At 41.9% G+C, this 26,572-nt stretch overlaps 1 protein-coding gene across 5 annotated transcripts in view; it reads left to right on the plus strand.

Moving 5' to 3' along the window:
* LRP1B (LDL receptor related protein 1B) overlaps positions 1–26,572 on the plus strand; it is a 1,609,743-nt gene that overhangs the window by 918,437 nt on the left and 664,734 nt on the right. For all 5 annotated transcript variants that reach the window (XM_019480601.2, XM_059727405.1, XM_059727406.1 and 2 more), the window contains 2 exons: positions 13,924–14,046; positions 17,205–17,345. In XM_019480601.2, coding sequence (XP_019336146.2) covers positions 13,924–14,046; positions 17,205–17,345 — 264 coding nt within the window. The remainder of the gene's footprint in view (positions 1–13,923; positions 14,047–17,204; positions 17,346–26,572) is intronic.

Genomic DNA, 26,572 nt, shown 5'->3' on the forward strand with positions numbered 1-26,572 from the left:
ATCTGCTGGCCACACTGACAGCTAGGGAGGCAGGGGATGGAGCCTGGCCATGGATCTCTGCATTGTTCTGCCCCTGGGTGAGCGAGACTCCATTTCCCAGACTGCTATGTGGTGCCACGTGGGCAGGCAGCAGGGCTGCTTTTGCCCAATGTCCCTCGTAGCACCAGCGGAGGCTAGAGCTGCCACCTGGGAGCAGAGGCCAGGACCTGAAAACAGCTCTCCCAGGGCCTGTTTTACACTGCTGCTGCCCACCCACATGCCAGATAAAATCAATTAGTGGGCTGGATCTAACCCCTGGGCCATACTCTGTCTACCCCTGGTATAATAGCTTCTTTGTATTGGTAAAGGAAGAGGGATGGTTGCTTGCTCTGTCCGTTTTTGCCTTAAAATTGGGAGGTGAAGGGCACAGACATGGTCCAGCAGATACTGCTGCTCAAAACATTCTGATTCCATGGGCACACAAAAGAAATGGGGTGCACACACAATCAATATGTTGGAAGAATTCAAATTATTGTATAGAAGTGATTTCCCTCTCCAAGCATCATACATCTCCTAGACAGCATTAACCAAAACATTCAGTCTTAGCTTTTTCTTAGGCTTAGGACCAATACTACTGTGTTTGATACCTCCTTGTTGCCTTTTCTCTTTTCTTTGTGGTGGTGTTCATACTTTTCTTTCACGTACATATGCATATCTTTACTAAAAAGATTCATAAATAAGCACTTGTGTTCATGTTGTTCAAATTCCTGAACAGCTTTATCTGTGCTTTTTTTTTTTCTTCCTGACCAGTTACATATTCTTATATTTTACTTGGCAGCCTGTAGTTGATTCAGGTATCTGGTTCTGTAAGGTTGCTTGATAGCTTCTTACAGCTCATTTAAATGAAAAATGGGAGTTATGTCTTCCCCTCAGGTTTAACTCAACCCATAATAATAAGCAGTAAACAACATGAATTTAGTAATCTAAAGATACATCTATACTGCAAACCATAGTGTAGTATAGAAATGCCTGAGCTACCCATTAACAAGCTATCTTATATATCAGAAGCCATATAATTATAACAACAGAGTTACATGTGGGATAATTAATCTTAGTTCTTTTGTGAATGAGCTAGCTTCTTTGCTCTTGTCTTGCATATTTCTATACTACACTGTGGTCTGCAGTGTAGGCATCCTCTCAAGTCTTCAAAAGATTGACCATATTGACTTAGAGTCCATTTTTCAAAAAAGCAGAGTACCCACAATTGGGACTACAGTATCAATAAAGCTTAGCACCTATCATCTCCCTCTGAAAATAATGTCATGTGGAAGATATTATGTTATTTTTGTGCATCTTGCACCTGGCTCTGGCATAGTTTCTAATAAAAAGCAATGTCAATAATTTATGCATATAGTCGCATGTAGTTTATTAGCAGATATACAAAAAGCTTATGTATTTTTAAGCAAAAAATCTTCATAATCAGCATGATATGACATTAAATCTAGGTGTATGCACCTTGGAACAATATTTGACATGATTAGGCTTGTGTGAAGGCCAACATATAATTATGCAAATATAGAGATAAAAGAATTTCTAACTAGTTGTAAATACTTCAGTATAAGTTTGAATAAGAGGATTAAGCAAATACAAATGATCTACATAATACAGCATCTGTATAAGAGGACTATGAATTGGATACAAAGAACTGTTCCATAATTACCTTAAAACTGTACTTCAGGCTCATTTAGTGAACTAAAATGGAATCCTGGCCTACTTTGGATCTTATGCAAAGTCATAACAAAATAGGCATTTTAAAAGCTTACAGAAATGTAAGAAACAGAATAATAGTCTTAAAAGCAATACTTGTGGGGGATATCAAAAAATGAAAGCTGCTGAAGTTTTATTTCTGAAATACCTGGTAGACTAACAGCAAGGGATTTGGAAACAACCCACTTCTCATAGCAGAAAATATTCTCATTTCTGTATAATACTTGTAGTTGGAAATATGAAAAGCATGAGGCACTGGCAGCCTAGGAGTCTACTCAGCAATCCTCTTTTCATCCTGTTTGAATACCTGTTTGGAATTCATTTGTTTCACCTTGTTATTTAGGGCCTAATTTAATCCACCGTATTTAATGGACTTTCTAATTTTTTAATTTTCAGCCTAACTATTTACTGCAATTCAAATATACCCATTTAATTTTGGATATGTATTTATGTATCTGGAGCAAAACAGAAGGAGGTTTCAGATTTCAGAAACAATTAAAAGCCTTTTTCTCCTTTCTCCCTTTCCCCAGTGTTATATTGTGGTTTTGCTTGCTAACAAGGCTTCTAATGTTTTCTTTGACCTGTTTTAAAAACTTTCATCAGTGCAAACAGTAGATGACCCTGTAAAGATTCAGAGGGATTGTTGTCTAGATAGTCTGTGATTCAAATGATTATGTAAAATATATGGTTTTTGAGTGCTAAGCTAATGCCTGTGACTACTTTGAATTTTGGTTGGTGCAGACAAAATAAAAGAGTAGCTTTGCAGGCTGTATTTTGATTGCAGATAATATCACACAGTCTGCACCTAGATATGATAGAGGATTAAGTGCCTGAAGTAGGAGTTAGGTACCTGCATTCTGCCTAAGTCCCAAACTGTGATACAATAAATCTTGCTCAGCTTCTTTTTAAGTGTCTACCCCTGGCACTTCAGAGTTATGACTCCAAAGTTGCCTAGATACCTAGAATTCTGATACAGTGTAGCAGGGCCATAGAACACGCTTGCTCCTTTAAGGGAGCAAGTAGCCGGGGGGGGGGGGGGGGCACTTGCAGATGGTGAAGGGGACTAATGAGTGACTCACCTGATTAGAGGACTCAGGCTTGAGCTATATAAGTCCAGAGCCTGAACTAGTTGAGGTGTCTGGCCCTAGCACCTATGAAGGGAGGAGCTCCTAACAGCAGAGCAGCAGGACTCCTACACTGGCAGTGGAGCTGAATAAGAAAATCTTCAGATCTGGAGACAAGGGAAGGTACCTAGAGCAGAGAGGGGATCCTGTCTATAGGTAGGTCGCTCTCATTTTAGGTTAAGTCCACAGAGGGTTTGGGTGCTTGCTAAAGGACGCAGGTACTTTGATTTAGTTGCACCAGGGTTTAGCCTTGAACCCCGCTGGGGCAGGCTCAAAGGCCTATTTTAGAGACATGGACCAGAGGGAACATGGGCCCAGAGGGAGCTGAACTGAACTGAACTAGGGGGTCCCCAAGCCCAGAGGGGGCTGAGAGCCAGACTTGAGGGGTCTGTAGGCCTGGAGAAGGGGCTGTGTGTGGAGCCATGAGTCCAAGAACCTGGAGAAGATTCTTGGACTCATGAGTGTGACCAGATGTCCAAGAGCTCAGGCAGAGGCTGAGTAAGAGACCAGGAGGTCTGAGGACCCAGACAGGAGCTGAGAGGGTGAAATGAGAACGTCAAGGATTGATAACACCTGGGAGGCTTTGGGGTATGGTGTAAGGGAGGAATGGAGTCATGCAATATGCCCTTAAGGCTACACGTGCCCTTAAGGCTTTGTGGACAAATTGGAGAGGGTCTATTGGAGGCCAGCAAAAATGGTGAGGGGGCTGGGACACATGACTTATGAGGACAGGCTGAGGGAACTGGACTTATTTAGTCTAGAGAAGAGAAGACTGAGGGTGGATTTAATAGTAGCCTTCAACTACCTGAAGGGGGGTTCCACTTTTCTTGCCTCCCAGGAGAGAGTGTTACCAACAGATTATAGGTTATTCTTAATTAGAGGCAATCTCTCCTATTTATTAAGATGAGCCAGTGTGCATCAAAGGTTCAAGATTCAAGGTATCATAAAGAGCACATGAAGTAGACTTTTTGTAGGCTGGTGCTTGGGCTAGTAGGGTCCAACTTTTTGGCAAAAGTGCCACAAATTAGCCTCTCACTCTTCCCAAATGCCACTGTAATCCCTTTCCCTTGTCAATCTGGTACTCTGCTTTCTGTTCCCTGCCCTGTGCCCCATGCCTGATCTGATGCTTTGGTTTCTGCTCTCTGCCCTATCTGCAGCTGTGTTGCCTGTCCCGCCCCAAAGTGCCACATGCCACACACACACAGAGATTGCCTGTACTACTTGTGGCAGCATGGACACCTCTGGGTTAGAGCACATAACTAGAAGGAGAGTGTCCTTAATTCTGGTATTTACTCCTGTGAATATTTCTGGATTTCATATGTAGCAGTTACATATTACAGGAACAGTCCCTGGAGAGTAGGGGCCAGAATCCCTGCACTTTTCATTCTACGCTGCACACTGGCACAGCTTCATCAGGAGGAGAGGAGGGTGCCCCAGCCCTAAAACAACCTATAACTTGTAGCTGTCACTCTCCTGGGAAATGCAAGGTTGAACCTAGGTGTCCCACTTCTTTGGTAAGTCTTCTAAGCATTGCCTTATTACACACCTACATTTTAAAAGCAATTCTTGAGCCAAGCTGTCTTCTCTAAAAGAACAGATATAGGTGCCTATCTGAGATGATAATATTGACTCTGGTCTTGAATAGATTGAGTTGGCTCCACGCATACTGGACTCGAGCATCTAAGATGTATAGAAGAGTGGGCTGGTGGGGGTGAGCTGGCTAGGGGCTGAAGGAGTGGAGAGGTTTGCAGCTGGCCAGGCACTCTGGCCAGGAGGGATTTTGCAGCCTCTCTACGCCCAGCTGGAGTGCTCAGCCAGCTGCAAACCCCCGCCACTCCTGGCCAGCTTCAGACCCCCACTCTCAGCCAGCACTCCGGCCGGGGAGTGCCCAAGTTGGCTAGGGGCTCAAGGAGTGGTGAGGTTTGCAGCTGGCCAGACACTCTGGCCGGGAGGAGGGGGACAGGGTTTGCAGCCTCACCTGCTCCTTCACCCCCAGCCAGCTTGGGCACTCCCTGGCCAGGAGGGTGGGGGTTGTAGCTGGCCAGGACTCCTGCACAGAGTGGGGAGACTGCAAACCCCCCATCCCCCAGCTAGAGTGCCTAGCCAGCTGCAAACCCTGGGTCAAAAATGCTGCACTTTTTGCTCTGCTACCCTCCCCCAGGCCCTCCAGAGCACAACGTGTCTGACTGGTGCGACAGGGCACAGCAGGGCCATGCATGAAAACTGCCTGCCCCCCCGGTAGTGCACACTGCCACTGGGAGCCAGCACTGCCCGAGCCTGCAGCAAGCAGGCAGCAGGGGGGGAGCCAGCTCATGCTCCTGCTGTAGCAGCCACTGCCTTCAGTTGGGGACAGGGGGCTGCAGACCTGGGTCCCTGGCCCTGTAGCCCGGGCAGCTGGGGGCTCCTTCCAGCACGCCTGGGGGGCAGGGCCTGTGGGTGGGAGGGAAGGGGCACAAGCAGGGCTGCGGGACTGGAGGGGGTGGGGGAGTGAGGGACACCAGCAGTGCTGTGGGGGGCATATAATTTTAACCACGGATTTGGGGATTTTTATCAAAGAATTTGCAATTTTTTATCAGTGAATTTGTGATTTTTTTATCATGGATAACCAGGATCCCTGCTGATCGCTTAAACTGGTTAATGTGTAATGTCTGTCCCTAGCCCATGTGGCTACTAGAGCCAAAGTTGCTACTTGCCCATGGACCGGATCCATTTATTTGGCGGGCACCCGCCTACAGGCCAGATCTCATCAGTTGGTGGGCTGGACCCAGCCCATGGGCCATATTTTGCCCACCTCTGGGATTATGGCCCCAACCCTGGGTAGGGGCTATAGGCCGAGGCACAGCAGCCTCTGCCCACCCTCCACCACCCTCATATTCAATTCTTAGAGGAGGGGCTTCAATAAATATGGTCAGTATGTATCGGCCAATGTTTTGTCTAACATCCTTAGTCATATAAAGGATGTAGGCTGTACTACATTCTTATTCTGTATATTTAAAGTTCATTTTGTCACATTGTGCTTTTCTATACACTCTAAGCCTAAGTAAATTTTAGATGTTAATTTATGAATAAATAGTGTACTCATTCATTATGTTACTTCATGTAAATAGACTAAGTAGACACAGACATGTAACTTTTGTTGGTATATTCCCTGCTTAATTGCCAACTTAGTAGTAATCATAGTTAAATAATATTATTTTGAATACCAGGGGTAAAGACATCTTGTACTTATTTCAGAGAGAAAACTTTCATAACTTTCCAGTTAATTAACAAAAGCTGTGGTAATGGTAACTATGGTATCAATGCTAAATGCTTTAGAGGTTGATATACAGTATAATGTACTGTATTTTAAAATGTACTGTTGTCCTATGAGTTCGTTTTTTCTTTATAAAGAGACTTCCAGGAATCTGAGTTTTTGGACCCAAAATGTATCCTTTTCCTTCTGACTTCTGTCATCTCAGCAGAAACATGGCAATAAAGAAAGATTCCTATGGTTTTGGCATCTAAAAAGCAGTAAGTTAGGCAAAGTATAGCATAACGTCCTCAGTGTTTTCTGATTTTTATGTTTTCTTGACCCTTCTCTCTGCCATACGAAAAACTAAAGCAGCTACTAAATTGTACCATAAAATACTGAATATCTTTAAGAACCATATTTGGATAGCCAATAAAAGCTTCTTAATAGGGTTTAGTATCCATTGTCTCTCATAAGTGTTGGAGGGCTTCCTGGGTCGAGAAAAAGCCTATGGATAGAATCCTGAAAACTACTCAAAGGCTAATTTTTAAAGGAATTTAGGCATGTAAGGATGCAAATAATCACCGAGTGGGATTTTCAAATTTCCATTAGGCTCCATGTCAAGATCTGTATATAAAGATCTGGCCCTTAGTTACTTTTCAGAAGTTTGTAATAGGTCTCCAAACCAGCAAGGGTTAAATTAGATGTGGGATCATTGCTCTACAGAAGCAGTACTCAAACTTTTGGCCCCACTGGCCAGATGCGTGGTGCATGTAACAACTTGCAGATTCGTGCAGATTGGAATGCAAGTTATCATGGGGGTGATTGGGAAGGTGACACTGAGAAGCTCAGCATGCTTGGAGAATTTTGCAATAGCCCAGGGCAGACTCCTTACCACATAACTCCAAGCAGCAACACTAAGCACAAACACAGTGGATCTAATAAAGATCCAAGTCTGTGCAATTCAAGTGGAGCCCCTTTATTATTTCACAGAGTGCTGTGCATGAAAAAGTGCAGGCACCATCTGTGAGCTATATCTCTTGTGGGGTTGGCATGCTTGGTTGGGCATCGTGTGTCCAGATCAGGCCCCATACCACGTTGGTCTGGAGCACTTGGATAGAACCTTGTGCCACCCTACTGTAGCATGCTCAAATCAGGCCCCATGCTACCCCAGCTCAGCCTTTCATACCCAGATCAGACTCTACACCAGGGGTGGGCAAAATGCAGCCCGTGGCCCAGATGCAGCCCTCCAGGCAATTCTATCTGGCCCACGGGACCCCTAAAATTTTAGAAAATTTAATATTTATCTGCCCCTGGCTGCCTGTCATGCATCCCTCTGGCTTGCCAAAATCAGTAAGTGGCCCTCCACCCAAAATAGTTGCCCACCCCTGCTCTACGCTGCCCCAGTCCAATGCCATCAGGCCCTGCGCTGCCATGGTTGGGTCCCATGCACCAAGACTGGACTCTACATCCTGAAAAGAAGATGGGATAAAATAATTGTATTTTGATTTTCTTTTTGGACCCTGAATAATGTGAAAACACTTTCTTTATCCTTGAATAAACTATGTGTTCTAGACCAGGTTAAAAATATGAACTTTGTTTTGTTTTGTTATATTCTTGAGTGATCCTCACTGTACTGTGCAGGAACGTGCTTGATGAGAGTATATTTGGCAAATAGGCTATTCCCAGTTAACTGAATATCCTCATTAAAATGTTTTATACCTTTTTAAGATTTGTTTTATTCGGAATCGCGGTATAGGACAAAATAAACTTTGTCTTTTTATCATTATTTCTTGGGTATAATAGGTGAGCATTTTATGAAAAACATTTCTTATTTGCTAAACACTCCTTACTTGTGGTCTGTATTAAGGGGAATGGTGCTAAATACTAGTATATAGGAGAAAATACTGGTAAAACCTTTAAAAGATGAGGCTTTAAACTGTAGAAATAGTAATGGATGAATTGAAATCTGTATTGGCACAAAGGAGTTGTAGTCATAAATGGTTATAGACTACCTATCCGTGGTTGATTATATACCAGCAGCACTTGTGAACCAACTAAGGATGCATACAAGAGTTCTCATGGACCACTGAAAATTAAACAGTTTAGAATAAGCAGCTGACAGCTCTTACGGTTGAAGGTCATGCAAGAGTTCAACTTGCAAACTGCCTGTCCTACAAATAGACTGCACTGTGGAGGGCATCCAGCCAGTGGTCCCCAGAGCATGCATCCCATTGTGTTTTGCAGTTGGCTGTGGCCCCAGGGGACCATACCGCCTCCTAACAACATCCTCTCCCTCCTAGCCTCTCAGTTGCCAGACTGTCGGATGGCAGACCCAGAGAGTTTTGCTGTCTTTTGAAGTGGAAGCTTTGAGGATGGATGGGGAGCTTTGACTGCAGTGATCCTGGTGCCCTGGTCATGGGAAATCCTACCACTGCCACCATGTATGGGGCTGTAGGCATGGGGCTTTCAAGTGCCACACTGGGGTTCTGTTCCTCCCTGTCCCTCTTCCAGCCATTGCTTGCACCCCATGTATGCAGGCTGCAGGCCCAAGGTTCTCAAGTAGCATGGAGGGGGGTAGGCTTTTTGTACTCATGCTTTTGGCCCTAGTGCTTAAGAGCTTCATGCCTGCAGCCACCATATGTGGACTGCAGGTGCCAGCTTTGATGTGCCCCAAAGGGTGCTGGCAGGTCCAGGCGGTTCTGGTGTATGGCTTCCCCATGCCTACTTAGGCAGGAAGGTTAACTGCTGCATAGCCCCTGGGCTGTGGAGAGGTAGCCTGGGGGCTGAAAGGGGAAAGGGTTTTGTCTCTGACTCCACTGGATCAGTGGAATCCGACTAAGACATCGACTGTTCCTTTTTGGAGGGGTTGGGGTGGGGTTGGGGTGGAAGTAGTGCACAGTCAGATGCCCAGACAACAGTAAGGAAGCTTCTACTGATAGGGGAACTGTACAAGCATTCATTTAAACATGACCAGCCCGTATCACACTAGAGTTAAACCTCATTGAATGTGGTTTAAGTTTCTACACCATTTTTAGAGTAGACATAGTATTGTGAACGATGTTTACCAACCGCTTTTACTGGACTAAAATGAGTTTATTAATAGAGATGTAACACTGTACACTCCTAAGTTTAAGCAGAAGCTAAATGCTGTTGGAGGTATACAGAAGTCAGGAAGGAATACGAAATTTGTTGAAGCAAATGGATATTGTATCATTTGCTTTAATGATCTCTGGATTAAGCCTTGAAAGCGGAGCATGTCTGGCGCACAGTATGAGATAGTAGGGCCTGGCAAATGACAGAAGCAGACAGACAATTTTTTTCTTAATCTTCCTGTTGCCCATTCAAGGTTGCAGAAACAAATCAACACTATGCATCCCCTGTGATTAGTGGGAGAAAATGTTTACTCTAGGAAAAGGAGAAGAGTTTTAGTGAAATTGTAGTGTTCCTCCTACAACTAGCTGTTTCCATATTCTGCTGTGTGGTGTATGACTGTTTTAGGATTATAGCCGGTGTATGTGACTTTGTTTCTGTGCTGCATATTACTCTTATTCCATCCATCTAAGCATGCAAGAATGATACCGTGTATTGCTGTAGACAGAAGCTATGCAATTCCCTTCCCTTTTAAACTTGTTTTGCTGTTTGTTTCCTTTTATCAAAACTAATTACTGTATTGCCGAGGGAACTGATTGAATACACATTAATGATTGCCATTTAGGATGTAGAAAGATAAATAAATTATGTCAACTGAAAAGGGAGAAGGGACTTGCTGCATGTAATCAAATCTGCAGTAACTATTTCATGTGTCCTGCAGTGGGTGGAAGTTTAATCAGGGCAGCTTACCTTGAACAAAAGAAGCACTACCTGAAATTTAAGTTCCATTTACTATGGAATAAAAAGGAAGCATGAAACAATTAAAGCAGATTAACTGATATGTGGTAAAGTGCCTCCATTCCCCTTTCAACTTGGTATAATTTGTTCATTTACGTACAGCTTTACTGTAATTAAGACTGATCAGTTTCCCAATAGATGACTTAATAAAATGCCCAACACGCGTAATTCTATTTTGGTTAAGTAAAGAATACAGCATCTTATACAGGAAGTCTCCCTACCACAGATCTACCATGCCAGGCAGCAGCACATTCAAGCATGCCACGCTGCTCTTTGTTCCCTAACTTCCAAACGGGAAGGAGAGCAACAAAAACTGCATTGTGTTGCAGGAAGACTATTTTGCTCTCTCTCAGCATCACTAATGAGCCTGTCTGCAGAGCCTCAGCATAGGTAGTGCACACAGTGCACTGGAGTGTGTTTGACACAGCAAATTTGAGGTATAAACCTACCCTGAATTTGTTTGTAGCAAAATACTTTGGATAAAATTAGTTCCATGTCCACGATTTCTCATTTACATAAAAAATGAGCCCCCAGTGAGAAGAGGCAGTGTGTGTCAACAGAAAGGGATTTTGCTGCCAGCATAGCTAGGCCATCTCCCTGAATGACATAACTTAAGCTGACAAAAGGCCTCATCTCTTGGCAAGAACGTGTCTACACCAGTGGCTTTGCAGGCATAGCTACATTGGCTAGGAGATTTGACCTTCTTACAACCCTAATCAACATGGCCATGCAGGCAAAACATGTATATATCTTTGTACTGTAGACAAAGCCATAGAATCATGTCAGTGACAGTTTGCTTAGTCATTAAGTGACTGTAGGATGTATGTGTGTGCTATGCCACTAGTTCTCAAACTGGACCACAGGAGATGCTTCACTTGGACTTCACATCCATGCCAGTAACCCATGCCCACACCAAATGTTCCAACACTAGACAGCTCTGTGTGTGCTTGCTATGACATAGGAAGCAGCAGAGTCACCTTACTGCAGCATTATGCTGAGACAGAGAGCTAATAAATCCATATGCATCCCTGTGTAAATGTGACTCTTCTGCTTCCCTTGGCAAATTTAACGCATATGGTGCAGCCTGGCACTGGGAATGTTTATAGCAAGGATTGGTTAGGAGTAGAGTGTGGAAATGTGATTGGGTAGAGGGGTACGTTTGCTAGAAATAGGGTACATCTATATGAGACATTTACTGCACAGTAGGCTAATTAGCTGTGCAGTAAATGTTGTGCATCTACATGTGCACCCCTATTAGCCTGCAGTAAACTAATTTACTCAGCAGAACAATAGTAGTTGTAAATACAAGTACTATTCTTTTTTACTCCATAGCAGTGCCCGTGTAAACAGTCTCAGCTGGCTGGGGCATGAGGTCGAACTCCCCTTTTGACCCAGCAAGGCCCTCTGCAGCATGTTGATCCCAGAGGGGAGCAGCCCCTGGGCTCTGGAATCCTTGCCAGGCAGGGCTGCTCTGCCCTGGCTCAGCATGCTACGATCCCACATGGACATGAAGACGTGGAGCCTGGGAGCAATAAGCCCCGGAGTTTATTTATGTACCTTAATTGCACATGTAGATGCCCTATTGTAGGGTTGGCCAGAGGCCTGAAGGTGGGCACAGAATAAAAAGTTTGAGAACCACTGCACTTTTTGCCAACAGTGTGCAATATGGGCTGACATAGAGATTTGAACCATGGCAGTACAGAACTAGCATGAGTCTTTATAGATTGCTGAGTCAGTCTCAGGGTGTGTCTGCATGTGTTTCAATACATTTTTCCTAACGCACATTAGATTTAGTACCTCCACTATGAGGTAGAAAATAAATGTACATTAATTTGCCCTATTGTGCAGTAATAAAAGTGCATGCTTTTTTAGTGCGCTTAATATGCAGCAGCCTGTTTTACTGCACATTAGCATATTTGCACAGGTTTTTATGAGACATTTTAATGCGCAGTACAGTGAGCTAATGCACATTTAAGCTTACAAGTAGACATGCTCTCAGGCTGCTTACAGACATAAAAAGTGCTTTATTTCAAAATCGGCATGCCCCTGCATCAAGCCCAGCGCATGCCCAGAAGAGACATTGAGTTAGTTTGACCCAGCTCTCAGCTTAGATCAGGCACTTCAGCAGGGCTTTTTTGGTGCTTTTATCTAATAGCTGATTGAATTAGCTATTAGATAAAAGTGCCAGAAACCCCACTGAAGCATGCAGTCTATACAGAAGCTGCGGAGTCAGGTCAAATTAACACGCTGCTTCTTCCAGTAAAGCGTGTTTGGTTGGTTAGTTGGTTGGTTGGTTGATTTTTTTCACATCTGTCAGTGCCCTTAGACTCTAACAAATCCATATGTACTCTGAGCTGAGCACAGGTGAGACTATATAACATCAATACTGGCTGGTGGATTATGTGCAGTATTTCAGATTCACTAGGATGTGATAAAAAGGTAAATTTTGTTATTTTCCTCCCCTGTAAGGGATTCTTCAAGTCCCTAACTTTTTTCTTGCAAATTCAAAAGAAGAACATGATACGATTTGACCAAAAAAATGCATAAAAATGTAGAAGTCCTCCAGTAATAAAATAAATAAACAATGTGAGGCCTGATATGTCATTTCTTTTGCACTCATAACTTCCATTGCCACAAGTACCCATTTTGCCTGTATAAGGAATGCAGACCTAAAACCTACATGTGTTTCAATTTAATTCTAGCTAAGGTTATATAATTATTGTAATTATTTTACAATTAGTGTCACTTTATAACACAACAGAGAATAACACGCCAGTTACTGCTTATCTTTTTCATATATCAAAGGATTACAATAGTGGCATAACAGTTATTTGTTCTTTACAATTTAAAATTCACACAAAGTAGTAAATTTGGAGAATGTTTCACTGTGTAGTAATGCATGCTTAACACCCATTCACAACACTGCAAAACATACCCTGAAATACTTAAACATTTAGTTTTATTTCTCTTCCATTATGGATTTTTTTGCCTTCTCTCCATCATTTCAGTTTTTCAGTGTTCAGAACAGAGCGCTAGATAAATAAGAAAGTGTAAGGTGGCATGTGAAATTGTAATCAGCTGATATACACAAAAGAAAAGAACACTATAAAATATTACATATTTGATTTCAAGGTCATGCAATAAACATGACCATAACTGGAGGCTGTTTTTTTTTTTAATGGTAGCAGTCTCAGATGTAGGGGAAAATATATGTATCAGGCTTGACTGCATCCGAGTTTAGAAGTTAAGTGATGTTTAAAAGTTTATACAGTCATTTCTCTATTCAACTTTATTATCATGGTTGTTATTTTTTATTTCTAACTTTTTGTACTATGCCACATTAGAATTAGATTTGAAAAATATGAAAGAAGAAGGATCCTAATCTAGCGAAACTCAGTCAGTATGAATACTGGGCCACCCCATGATAATTTGTTCACTTGAGCTAGATATTTATTGCTTATAGCATGATTTTATTACTGTATATTTTCCTCCTCATTACTGTCCACGTAAGACATTTAGCCCCTGAGGCCTGGGATATAATAACCTAGTCAATCATTGTAGTCACATTTTTTGCACTTGTATTTTATCTGCCAATATGCTTCATTCTCTTTTTCATTGTATGCCCTCGTGTGTTTTGAAACAACTAAATGCATTTTAATTTTTGAATTTATGTTTCTATGTCCTGTAAAGATCTTGCTAATATTTATTCATACCTTAATGTCAAAAAAGAATGATGTAAATGGATACCATCATTTTTGTTTGTATCTGTAGGGTACTATAACAGCAACAGTAAAGCTATCACACTAACCTTTTTCATACAGATAAAGGAATCTCTAGTCATGTCACTTATTTTCAATATAAGCTATCTTGTTACAGCATGGCCTTTGAACTATTAGATCTTAAGGTTACTCTCCTTTTTTGTTTGTTTCATAGGTGACAACGCATGCCGTGTGAATAATGGAGGCTGCAGCATGCTTTGCTTAGCCATTCCTGGAGGCAGAGTTTGTGCCTGTGCTGATAATCAGTTTCTTCAGGAAAACAGTACAACCTGCATGAGTAAGATTTCTTGAAGAATGCTGCATTTAATATTACAGTTAAGGGAGGGATAAAGTAAACCCTAAAGATGAAATGAAATTTTAAAGATGTCTTAACTTTATTGCTGTTTTGTGGTTCTAAATAGCGCAAATAACCATTTGTGAATATTTTTTTTCTAATTGGAAAAGATTGGTAAATGTAATAAACTTTGAAAATTGTGACAAACTATTAAATGTATAATATTTGAGGGTACAACATTTGAAAGCATCCCATAGTGTTGAATTTAATAAAGAACTTTAGTACTTCTAAAGCTCTTCATTATATCTCACAGTGGATCAAAATGAAAAGACATCATAATTAAAGGCATTTAAGTAGTTTAGGATACTCACATATTTACTTCTATTAGTCAAGCATAGTAAATGTTCAAGTTCAAAGTCTGAAAAAGTCACGTGTGTATATGTGTGTGTGTGTGTGTGTGTGTATAAATTCTTAGATTGGTGCATTTCTGTCTCAAAATAATCTATTGAGTGGATGTCTGTTTTTGAAACACTGCTGAAGGACCCTTGGGCAGATAATAAAATGTAAACATACCATCTGAAGATAGTAATCCATCAATATAATATGGGCAACTTGTCAAATTCCCAGTTTTAATGTTCTGGAATCTGTCCAATACATAGTTGTATAAAGAGATTTTTTTTTTCCTAATAGCACATAATTTTTATTCATCTTTTCAATAATTTTGTCCATTATATTAAACATCTCTGACCTACTTCATTTGTGTCTATACAAAACAAGAATATAGCTTATTAATTTGTTTTATTCATAAATGTGCAATTAACAGTTTAATTTTTATTCTCCTCATGGCATGGTATAGCTGCATATTCTTGGGACAGATTCTTGGACAGTGAATACTGGTGCATATATAGCTAGAGATACACTTACCATGTTCATAAAAAAGGCGTATTGAAGCCAATCTGAATTTTGTGAGAAAAGCATAAGAGCAGCTGCTGGCCTATAATGCTCATAAGAAAATTCCACGATACTGTTTAAATGATGCAGAAATAGAGACTGCCTACTTACTACTGGCCTTTTATCAGGTGTAGATCCTTCAGGAACTGTATTGTTAGGCAATTTCAAAACAAACGTTTCCAGGACTGAGGCTCTTAGATGGAGCTCCAAATGGCAGAGAAGACACATGCATAAAATCAGTGGTATTCAAAGTGAGGATTTTGTTATCTCTGCAGTTCTCCTCTGTCTACATTTGGCAGTCATGCAAGCCAATTCCCTCTAGTGCAATGGTCGGCAACGTTTTTAAGCTGTGCGCTGGAATAACCTACTTAGGCTGCATCCAGACAAGTGTGATTGTTTGATATGTGGCGCCGCAGACATGTCTGTTCTCTGCGCTGCAGTGGGGCAGTGCAGAAAAACCCACAGAGGAAAAAAGCAGTGTGGCACACATGGCATCAGCTTGCATTGCCCGAAACTGGAACCTGGCCAGCTGGAGCTGTATTTCAATGCTGGCCAGGCTCTGTGCATCAGGATCTCCACTGCTGCAGCCCCAGGAGGCTTCCAGGATCCCAGATAAGGCTACTAGGGGCAGCCCAGTGCTGGCCTAAGCCTCCCCTGCCCCACCCAGGGTAACGTGCCATGCACCAGTGTGCACATGGGATAGGCACTACCCAAGGACAACTAGCTGCGGCACAAGATGCACCTCCACTAGTTGTCCCCAGGGAATCAAATGTCCACGCACATCTGGACATGGCCTTAAGGTCAGAGGCAGGCAGGTGTTAGAATCCAGCCACCACCATGGCAGTATGGGGAAACCTCCTGTTCCTCAGCTTCTCTTTGCGTTGGCATGAGGAAGCGATCACAGCCAAAGGCCCCCGCCACCAAAGCCTCATGTCCACAGGCTGGATCAAATGGCTCCACAGGCTTCAGATTGCCAACTCCTGTTCTAATGGACTAAAGGGAGAAGGCAGGGTAGAGTTGCACTTTATAGACTAACTAGATCAGAGATGCATATATTTTTGTAGGCAGCAACTTACTTCATCAGAGAGGGAGGGAGGAACAATGCTGCAAAAGCTGTTTATGTAAGGGAGAGTCTGTACTACAAAGTTTTGCCGGCAGAACTCTAGTGCTCTGCTGCAATGACAGAACCCTCCTTCCTTCCCGCAAAATTAAACAACTTCTGCAGATCTGGTTAAAACTTTTACCTCTCTTCGGTAACTGGCAAAAGGCATGTAGACAATCCTATGCCTTTTACTGGTTGCCAAGATCTCTTCAGTGATTTCTACCTTCCTAGGGTGAACTTTATGACCTGACAGCATAGCTGCTGGGTGGTGCCACAATGACATAGGCATGCACATGTTTGGTAGTGGCAGCTACTTTCTGCTACCAAAAGTTTTGATAAAAGGTAAAAGTAACAAGGCTTAAACCAGCATGCAATTCATTGGCAGGGAAACTAAATGAAAGCCCCAGCTATAGATCACTTAACATGTCTTTCCCATAGCCTTGCCTTTTTCTAGAAACAAATTCAATCAAAGAATGAATCAGTTTCGACTGTTGAGCACTACGTATCATACCTAATCACAGATTGCAGGAGAAAGGGTGTTCACTGCTCTGTAATAACATTCTGTGCATTATTCTCTTATTCCTTTTATTACCTCTTCCTAGATCATCTATGTAACAAGCCCTGTAACTCTTTACATTTGAAAACATCTTTACACCCCAAAGTGTTCCTCTGGAAGAAATCTCTTGCATATAATCAAGCTGCTTGACTTGTGGTTTGAGATTAAGAATTGGGACTTAGTTTACCATGTTCTGGCATCTATGGCTCTCTTCATGTATATGTTTGATTAATTTTTAATGTGATTTTTAAACTCACTCTGAATTTTGTTTTGCAATGTCTGGTTTGTTGTATGAACTTCTGTAACTTTGAAAAAAAAGTTCCTGTTCACCTATTTATTAAAAATAAAGTACATAAACCATAACTTCAGATGAACATGCTGCTGTAGTTTCCAGATGGAATTATGCAAAGCTTACTAAAAACTTAATATTCTTAAGAAATGGAGTACAAGGAATAATTTATATCTACTTATGTGCAGGTAACATTGCTTTTTTTTTTTTAATATCAAGCTACTTAATATGCATATTTCTTGGTTTTCTTTTTTCCCCCACAGTTAATCCTGGAGAAGTGTTACTGCAATTGTGCAAACCTGGAGAATTTCAATGTAACAATGAGCGCTGTATTCAGGACCGCTGGCGCTGTGATGGAGATGATGATTGTTTAGATGGGAGTGATGAGAATTCAGAGATTTGTTGTACGTGTTTCTCTGCTTATTAAAAGAGCATTTTCCATTTTCCTTTTCCTTTTTAAAATTGCCAATGTAATACTTCAAGTCTGAGCTAAAGATTAAAGTCTGAGGGAAAAAAGGCTGAAATTGTAATAATTAAATAATTCTTGCAAATCTGCCACTTAATGGCATCATTAGCCTCACAATGTAAGCAGACAGGAATGTAATGGTTTCATAGCCTAAAATAAGGGCATTGCCTCAAAATAGTGTTTGTGCCTCTGATCCTGGGGTTGTCCCTTCTGGTGCTCTAAAAGTGACTCCTTGTGTGTTCTAAGTCAGTGGTATTGTGGTATGTTAGGGGCACACGCAGGGTCTTTTCTTGCAAAAATGCAAATGTATTTGAATACACTGAAGACCGAATTCATTGACTACACTGTGCAGAAGGTTATTTAAACAGTTCATTGCTTTTTGGCTGTGGAGTTTTGAAAGGTGTCCAAAAGAGTAGACAGGTTTGGAACACAATACTACAGTTTCACTGCTTAATATATCCTGGAAAGGGCATTTGGGACCTGAAATACCAGCAGAATAGATTTTTTTTTCCTCCTCAATGACTGTATTTTCTACTAAAAAAAAAAAAAAAAGTAGAACTGGAATGCTTGGTACACCTGATGCTGATGCAAAGAATTTATTTGCAGTACATAAGACTTACATTAGGACTTTTTACATAAGAATTTCAAAGCATATTAGAAATATTTCTTAACTAGTGCTTGTGACACCATTATATACTAAGCAAATATTTCCCTGTTTTAAGTCATCTTTAGTTGTGGTAGTTTATTTATAGCTTTCACCAAAATAGTGCAATAAAATGAAGAAAAATTATATAATTTCTAAATTTAAAAACATTATATATATGTGTGTGTGTGTGTGTATGTATATCATACTTTTTACTAAAAGCATATAATAAGATTATCCATTCTACCAATTTACACCAAATTAAAACAAAACATAACATATCATGATCTAAAACAAGAAATAAAATGGAGCAATGAACAATACAATAGAAGAAGAAATTTCTATTTGATTTTAGCTCTTATTCTTTGTGCAATTAGCACAGATACATGTAAGGAATATAAGGCAGGCCCTGAAGTATTAGAAAGATGCCATATTGTTTTTCCTTATTAGCCCAGTATTTCGTTTTTCCATTAATGAAGAGATCCATTCCACTCCGATTACTTAAATCTTTATTTGTGGTCTTGTATGTTCTTTGAAGAACTAAATCTCATTCTTCCCACAAAAGCATATTTCTATCCAAATATGGAATCTAACACCACCTGCCCATGACAACTACAAATCTCATTAGTATGAATCTCAATCTAGTAATGGCCTCTTGTTGTTTGTAGTGTTGCACCACAGACATATAAGTTTCTGGGCCAACGTAGTGTTTTATTAAACTTAAAAAAGGGGAAGTTTGAGGCTCACTGCCAGCATATCCATCTGCGTGCTGACATCCTTAATTCTTAATATAATGTCTTATTTTAAATACTGGGAAAATGAGTCAGTTACTCTCAATATATTTTCCAGGCCATTTAACTGGAAGAGAGCATACATGTTTTTAGCCATCCAAACCAGAGCCTATTTGGCACAAGGGAGGCTTTTAAAATGCACTTCTTGAAGTGCCCAATAAGTGTAAAAGATCTAACTTGCATGTGAATGTAAGATAAGGAGCTTCCAATTGGCGGGAAAAAGCCTCAACTTTTATTTGAGTATAAAATGCTTTCACAGGTGGTACCAGCAGCATTGAAACCCAGGAAGTGATCAAATTCAGCTGCTGAATGAATGTGCAGGGCTCCTGGGTGTCCGTGTGTGCCCATGGAGACAAACTGGCCCCAATACAAGAAGATTCCCTGTGTTTAAAACAATGTTAGACCAAATAAGGTTTTATGGTAGTTTATCAGAAACCAGCATTCTTTATGGAAGTAAGTCATCTGAAAAGCAGAAAGTTGAAGCCCTGAGTGACAAGGAATGTAAAGAAATGGCTGAGATTCTGTGCTGTCCTTATACAGCCATGTCTAGAGTACCACTCTGATGAGCCTTGGACAGCTGTCAAAAACCATACCCTTTGTATTTGCCCGTGGCCAAGCCCTAGCCAGGGAGTTGCAATGAGTAGCCAGTTAAGAAGATTTCCAAGATGCAGTCTGAGAGTAGGATTGAGGTGCATGCTTACAACCTCTTTGAGTCACCTTGAGAAGCTCAGGTGCAGACAGAGTGGGAGCGAGTAGACAGAATTTATCTCTTGATAGCTCAACAGCATAGATATGAGTTGAGCTTTTAAGACAGTGTTAGAAAGTTAAACGTGGCATAAGCCACACTTGCTGCCACCTGGTCCAGAGCTGCTTTGGGGACTGGGAAGGCCCTTAAGGGAAATTGCACTCTCCCTTGGCTATAGGGTATAACACTGTTTCAACTTTGCCCTCATGTCCTCTAGATGCCAGGCTTGCAAAAGACTAAGGATAAACCTTGTGGCTGTTCATTCAAAAATTACGGCACAAGTCAAATTGGTGAATTCAAGGCTGCAAGTGAAATTTAAACGTAGTGTAGGTGGCTTGGCTCAGGGGCTAGGGAAGTGGTTGAGAACATTTGGTCCAAGCTGGGAGGCAGAGTTCCAGATCAAGCCGATAGTCTGAAGCAAGGAGACAGAGGCCAGGAATAAAGAAAGGCAACCACAGCACTTGGGAGTAAAAGAGCACCCTGTGTCAGTTTGCTAAAAGTGTTCTTAAATAGATCACCTGTTGCACTTCAGAGGCAGGTAAGGGTGGCCTGACCTACCTCATCAGGCCAGGCAGGGTGGGCAGGGCTTATTGCTAGGATTCCTGAGAGTGGGTGCTTCTATAAGTGCAATTAATGTGACACAATAAACTCTGGATCAGTTTGAGCCACGGTAAACTGCTCCCAGGCGCAGTGTGTACACATGTGCCTAGAACAGCAGCAATATTAGTCAGGGTGAAGCAGGACCCCAGCTGGCTGGGCTAACCAGGCACAATTTACACCTGCAGTCACCATCTACACATGTGTTTCAATTCAGTAAATTACTCCGTCATAAGATAGTAGTGTTTCCAACATCACTATCTTATGCTGGAGTTAATTAATTTAATGAGCCCTAATACCAACCGGCACACATGTAAACAGCAATGCTTTACTACAGAGCTAATTGGTCTACTCCACAGTAAAGCACACATGCTGATGCATCCAGTTGGGGTTCATTTACTTATGATCCTTTTATATAACATAAAGAGGTTGAAGGAAAGGTGACTGCCTCATCAAAGGAGTCTAAAGCTTATCTTTGTTTCAGCTTCTAGGAAATACTTCCATATGCTTTTAAATATGCACAATAGAAACTCAACCAAGAAAACACTCTCTCTCAATACTGAGAGGCTGATGAGTATGTGTGTGTTCTTATTTCACTTTGTACAAGTACTGTAGCTAATTGCACTTTCCCCTTCCCTTGCTTCCTTTGCAGTTACTACTTGTTAAAAATAACAGATGTGTTCAGCCAGGAATGAGCTCCACTACTGTGAACTAAAGAGTTACAATAAAATGACAGTAGAAGAGGCCTTCAACACAATGCTGTATTTTTACTATAATTTAAGCATTTTCATAGTTTATCTTGTTCAAAGCCAAGAGCTCTTGAACTGAAGGATATACTTATTTATAACTATATGAAGTAAATTATTTGAGTAAAGTTGGCCAAGTGTGTTTTGATTCTCACTGTTTGTTAATTTGGAACAATTCAGGGTAGTTACTTTGGATTTACCTGGATTTACAATGAAATCAGAACTTGGTTTCAAATCTGCAAATATAACATACCTCACCTGAAAAAGCATGATAAAAATAATCCTTTTCCTGTGGTTTCTGTTGTAGTTTAAATTTGAAACTACACTTGCAGTTTGGGTTAAATCAGAAATTTATGTAAATATGAGCAGAACAAATTGTAATGGGAAATATTTAACTGTATAGACATTAAAGTGAATTTGTATTTTTATTTATTTATTTTTTTTAATATTGTTGCTAGTATGGTCAGACTTTAAAAAAAATGTCTATAGTTCTTTTCAAAGTCTGACTTTATCACCCAGATAATGCCAGTGATTTGCTCTCCAGTCACATTGAGCACTAAATTGCTTCATGAGTACTATCAGATTTGGAACACCTTGTTGCTAAGGGCATTAATTAATCTTTCCTTACAGTGTGCTTCCAAAACATCCTTAACACAGCTTGCTAGCAAAGGGTCACATACTAAGTACATTCTGTGTATTTGCTGTACCTTAATCGCACTGAGAGAATCATGCAAAAAGCAGGGATAAAAGTTACTAAAATGTTAAGGATATGCTTGCAAAGATTACTGTAATTCTAAATGTCATGTTTCCAAACATCTTTAGCTTGCAAAGTAAAACTTATCATAAAGAATGGATGAGTGAGAGAGAGTGCAAGGAAAGGGGAAGCGGGGGAGGGAGAGAGGTTTATTAAACCAAGATACAAAATGGAGCTGAGCACACCTTACTGTCCTTGTCATGTCATCTTACAGCTTGCCATGATTTCACTGCAGCTATGTGTATTCATGGTAGATTGGGAAATAGCTTGTGCCCTTTATATGGATGTTATGTTTTTCTTTTCTAAAGAAAATGTGTCTATGCCATGGCTTGATTTAAAATATCTCTGAAATATACATCTTAAGTAGAGAAAATTTGGTGATAAAGTATAAACACGGCAGTAAGATAAATGTTTACTTTTAAGCAGACCTATTATCAGTCTTCACCTCAGTAGTTATCTCTAACCTGGAAATGAAGGAATCCAAAGGTATGTGTGCACATAGAAATGAATTCGTAAAGGCTAAGAACATTATCGTACTGCGTGCCCTTGCCCCTGCCTGTATGGTATAGTATTTTGTCTGTGCACTTGACTAGAGTAGGTGAGTGACTTATGGTTTCTAAGTTATCCTCACATCTTTGTTCCCTTTGATTTTCTCCTTCTCTCCCCCAACACTGCAACCATCCCTGACTCTCTCTTGGCTTTGATAGTACTTTTATTAACAATAAAGTGAAGACCCAATCTCACATTTTTCACAGAACCAAAATAGCATCTCAGAGGGAGTCTTGTCCAAACAGGCACTGTGGGATCAGGCCTTTATTTTCTTCCCTTATGAAATTATACAAGGTATGTTTCCTAATAGATAACAGGATTTAGTGAGAATTTCATACTCGGTAAATTTAATTTCTAAACAGCTCATTTGACATTTTGGAGAAATATTCCCTCCTGCAAAAAATTAAATGGAAGCAAATAAGCCTTTATTTCCATGATTTGGAAACAGTAGAGAACACCAGGGGTATGTCTAGAATGCAGGCTGCAATGTAGCATAGATAAAATCAAAGCTAGCTTTAAACTAGCTTGAGCAATGGAAATATAGCTGTAGCAGTACAGAGCTGAGTATGGGTTAATTTATCCTGCTTCTCAGCAGGTTGCCAGTCTGATAGTTTGCTGTGTAAACATAACCATATATATATATATATTTATAATATATGGTTAAATATATATATATTTATAATGAAGGTGAGTATGGATTTACAAACACTTACCAGTAGAAATCCCTGTAGTTGTAGAGATCCCAAAGGTCCATGGGGAGCCACCCACTAGGACACAGAACAGGAAGGGGCATCCTGGGTCTGTGAGTCTTGTACCCTGGACAAGTCTCCAAAGTTGCCTCTTCGAACCCTCTTATGTATCTACAAGGCACAAAAGCAGAAATACCAAAATTATCCTACAAAATTCCTAAGGAAAAAAAAAGATAAAAGGTACTGCAAGTGATCTGCCACTGTAGTGACAGAGAAGTAATTGGTCCCACACTTTGGCATTTACAGACATAGCGACTCTTTTTTGGGTCCCAACTGCCTGTTGTCCTTCAGTAGTATGACTGTCATTTGACCATACTACCATTAGCTTCTGCCCCCCTAGCAATAAAAAACAGCTGTGCTTAGGAGCTATTTACTGCAGAGGAGCAATTAATGTGACCCCAATCCACAGTTTACTGGAATTCCACTAAGATATTGTTAGGCTTGTAGAAGGGTAGTGCCTTTAGGATAGCTAACACCTCATTTATCTAATTCTGATTGGTATTCCCTTAAAAACCCTGTGGAGCCCAATATATATAAGGTTATTTGGATGAGCAATCCATAATTTTGAGAGAAGGGATTCTTCCTTATTATCTGTTTCTCTATATTTCTTTAACTACCATTTTGGCAAGATCTTGTCCAGCTTTTCTCCTCTCTCCACCTCAAGCTGAAGGGAAGAGCTGTCTTTTACTTGCATTTTTTTTGTTACAGTTGTGCTACAGAGAGAGAACTTAAGAGTATTACCACCCAGAGACCAATCAGGGACTGTAGTATCTGAAGGTTAGAATAGAAGATGCTGTTGCTTCCACCTTCTGTGAAGGTTGTGTGAACTATTGGATGTCTTTAAATGTGACTTTTGTAGCCAGTTAATTTAGTAAATTCAAGCGGGACTGAGGGGCAGCACACACAAGATTGCCTTACCTTAGAAGTACGTAATACAGTCCTTGGTGCACTCCTGTCCTCTGCCCTGCCACCTCAGTTTTCCAGCTCAGCTATAATAATATGAGCTAGAAGGAGAGCCAAAAGGTGCAAAGTAGAGGCAATGTAGGGAGGGAAGACATCTTTTTGTCATTGCTAGCTTCTTGGAGCCATAGATTTTGGATGCTGCCCATATATATAGTTAGAAATAAGGAAAAATTATCTTTTATTTGTTAGTTATATAGGAATTAATAACATTGCCTTTTGATGACTTTCAGATCATAAATAATTTCATACCTGCTAGAAATATATTTCCATAAGCTTCCCTATATTTTCATTATAACAAATATTTCTTATTAATTTTAAAAGCATTTAAAGCTAGGGAGAGAAATGGCATGTAAACCAGTATAAATGATTGGAAACCAGTCTAAACCTGTAACGGAACAGAAGTTAAGTGCACATAGACTTGTTTCAAAAGGGTAGGACCTGGTTTAAGATAGACCTGGATGTAGTGTCAGATATAATCAGTTTCAGTTAGACTGATGTATTGAACTTCTGTCCCAGATCCCCTCCCAGTTCAAGTTAGGCCACAGCCCCCACGCCATCCCAGGATTCTTTCAGGTCCCTGCTAGCCCCCTCTCCATGATTGATCCTAATGGAAACACCAGGTCAGCTTCCCCCATACCTCCCCCCAACCAGCTCTGGGCTGCATGCTGGTCAAGCTGGGGCTATATGGACACAGAGGGAAGGCTCTGTGTTTGCTTCCCCTGCATTCCCCCCCCCAGCTCTGGGCTGTGTTCTGGATGAGCCGGGGCTTTGCTGCCCCTGAGAGAAGGTTTCGTGCTGGCTTCCCCGTGCCCCCCTGCCGGCTCTGGGCTGTGTGCTGGCTGAGCTGCGGGCTATGCAGACCCTGAGGAAAGACTCTGTGTTGGCTCCACCTGTTCTCAACCACCAGCTCAAAACTGTGTGGTGGCCAAGCTGGGGCCATGTAGACCCTGAAGGAAGCAACTCTGTTGGCTCCCTCTCTGCCTGCTCCAGCCAGAAGCCATAGTTTCATAGTGAGGGGGCCGAAGGGACCTTACAGATCATCATGCTGTGGTCTGACAAGTCCAAAGCCTCAGTTCTTTCCTCTCCACCCCCACACCCCACCTGCTTCAGTTTCCCTCATGCTGCTGCCAGCTGGGCTGCCTGGCAAGCCATTGTGACCCATTCTGGAAGCCTAGGGCTGGATGCAGTGGAGAACTTGTGATGACAGGAGGGGGTTGGTGGAGTTTGCCCTTCAACCAATCAGGGCTGGCCCCAGCTTGGCTCAGCTCAGCCACCCTCAGCAGTATCCAGGGAGCGCCTCCTGGCCTTGGCCAGTGCAGGCATCTGTTTCCCCCCTCACACCAATAAAGGACTGTTACATTCTCTCCCAATCCAATCAGTGCAGCTTAGAGAAACCTGCATAGTTTGAATCGATTCTCCCCTTGGGATTTTTGACTCTGTACTTTGCCTAAAAATATTTTTTCCTTACTACTGCAGATGTCTAGACCTTGATTCATGATATAGTATTTGTTGCACTAGATTACTGCCATCATTCATCTACATTTAATTGAGGACCTGCTACCTCAAAGGTTTTTTGTATATAATATAACTATCTCTCTAATTACAAGTAATGTGTCCATATGATTACTAGGGCTGTGAGAAGCTTTGGTAGCCGATTTGATTCAGAGGACATTTGGCCCGATTTGGCAGCTGAATCTCCAAATCTGAATTGAATCGGAAGACCCATTAAACTCTCCAAACCAAATTGGAAGCCTCTGAATCTATACAGAGAGATTTGGAGATGTGGCCATAAACTGTACAGGCAGGCACTAGGCAGTGCCAGTGGGAGCAGGTTGGGGAGCAGCCAGATGAGTCATGGCTTGAGCCAGCAGCCCCAGGAGAAGCCATGGTTTGTCTGGCTGCTCCCATACTGGAGCAAGGCAGGAGATGCTGTGGGGGAAATGATCAGGGAGCTGGGAGGAAGCCCCTGTTCATTCCCCTAGTGCCCAATCATTCCCTCTAGCTCCCGGTTTGATTCCCAAGCTCCCAATTTGATTTCCCCAGTTCCCAGTTCGATCCCCTAGCTTCCAACCATTCCCTCAGTCCCCAATCATTCCCCCCAGCTCCAAATCATTCCCCCCCAGCCCCTGCAGCTTTTCCCAGGGCTACCAGCACTGCCTGCCTCACCCCAGTGGGCAAGGGCAGATGGGGGGAGCAGTCGAACGAGCCACAGCTCGAGCTGACAGCCCTGGGCAAAGCCATGGGGTCTGAGGGGAATGATTGGGGTGCTGAGGGGAATGATCAGGGCCTGGGAGAATGAACAGGGGCTTCTCCCCAGCTCCCAGTTCAATCCCCCAGTTCCCGGTTTGATCCCCTAGCTCCCTGATCATTCGCCCCAGCTCCCAATCATTCCCCCCAGCTCCCCAATCATTCTCCTGAGCCCCCATGGCTTCTCCGGGGGCTGCCAGCACTGCCTGCCATACCTTGGTGGGGGTGGGGTGGAGTAGCCAGGGGAGCAGCCAAACGAGCTGCGACATCTCCCATGGTTGCTGGCTCAAGCTAGGGCTAGTCCGGCTGCTCCCCCAGCTACTCCTGCCAGCACTGCCTGCCTGTATAGTCTATGGCTGAATAAGATTCAGCACTGAAAAT

Source organism: Alligator mississippiensis, chromosome 4 (assembly GCF_030867095.1).
Source record: "Alligator mississippiensis isolate rAllMis1 chromosome 4, rAllMis1, whole genome shotgun sequence".
NCBI classification, from domain to species: domain Eukaryota; kingdom Metazoa; phylum Chordata; order Crocodylia; family Alligatoridae; genus Alligator; species Alligator mississippiensis.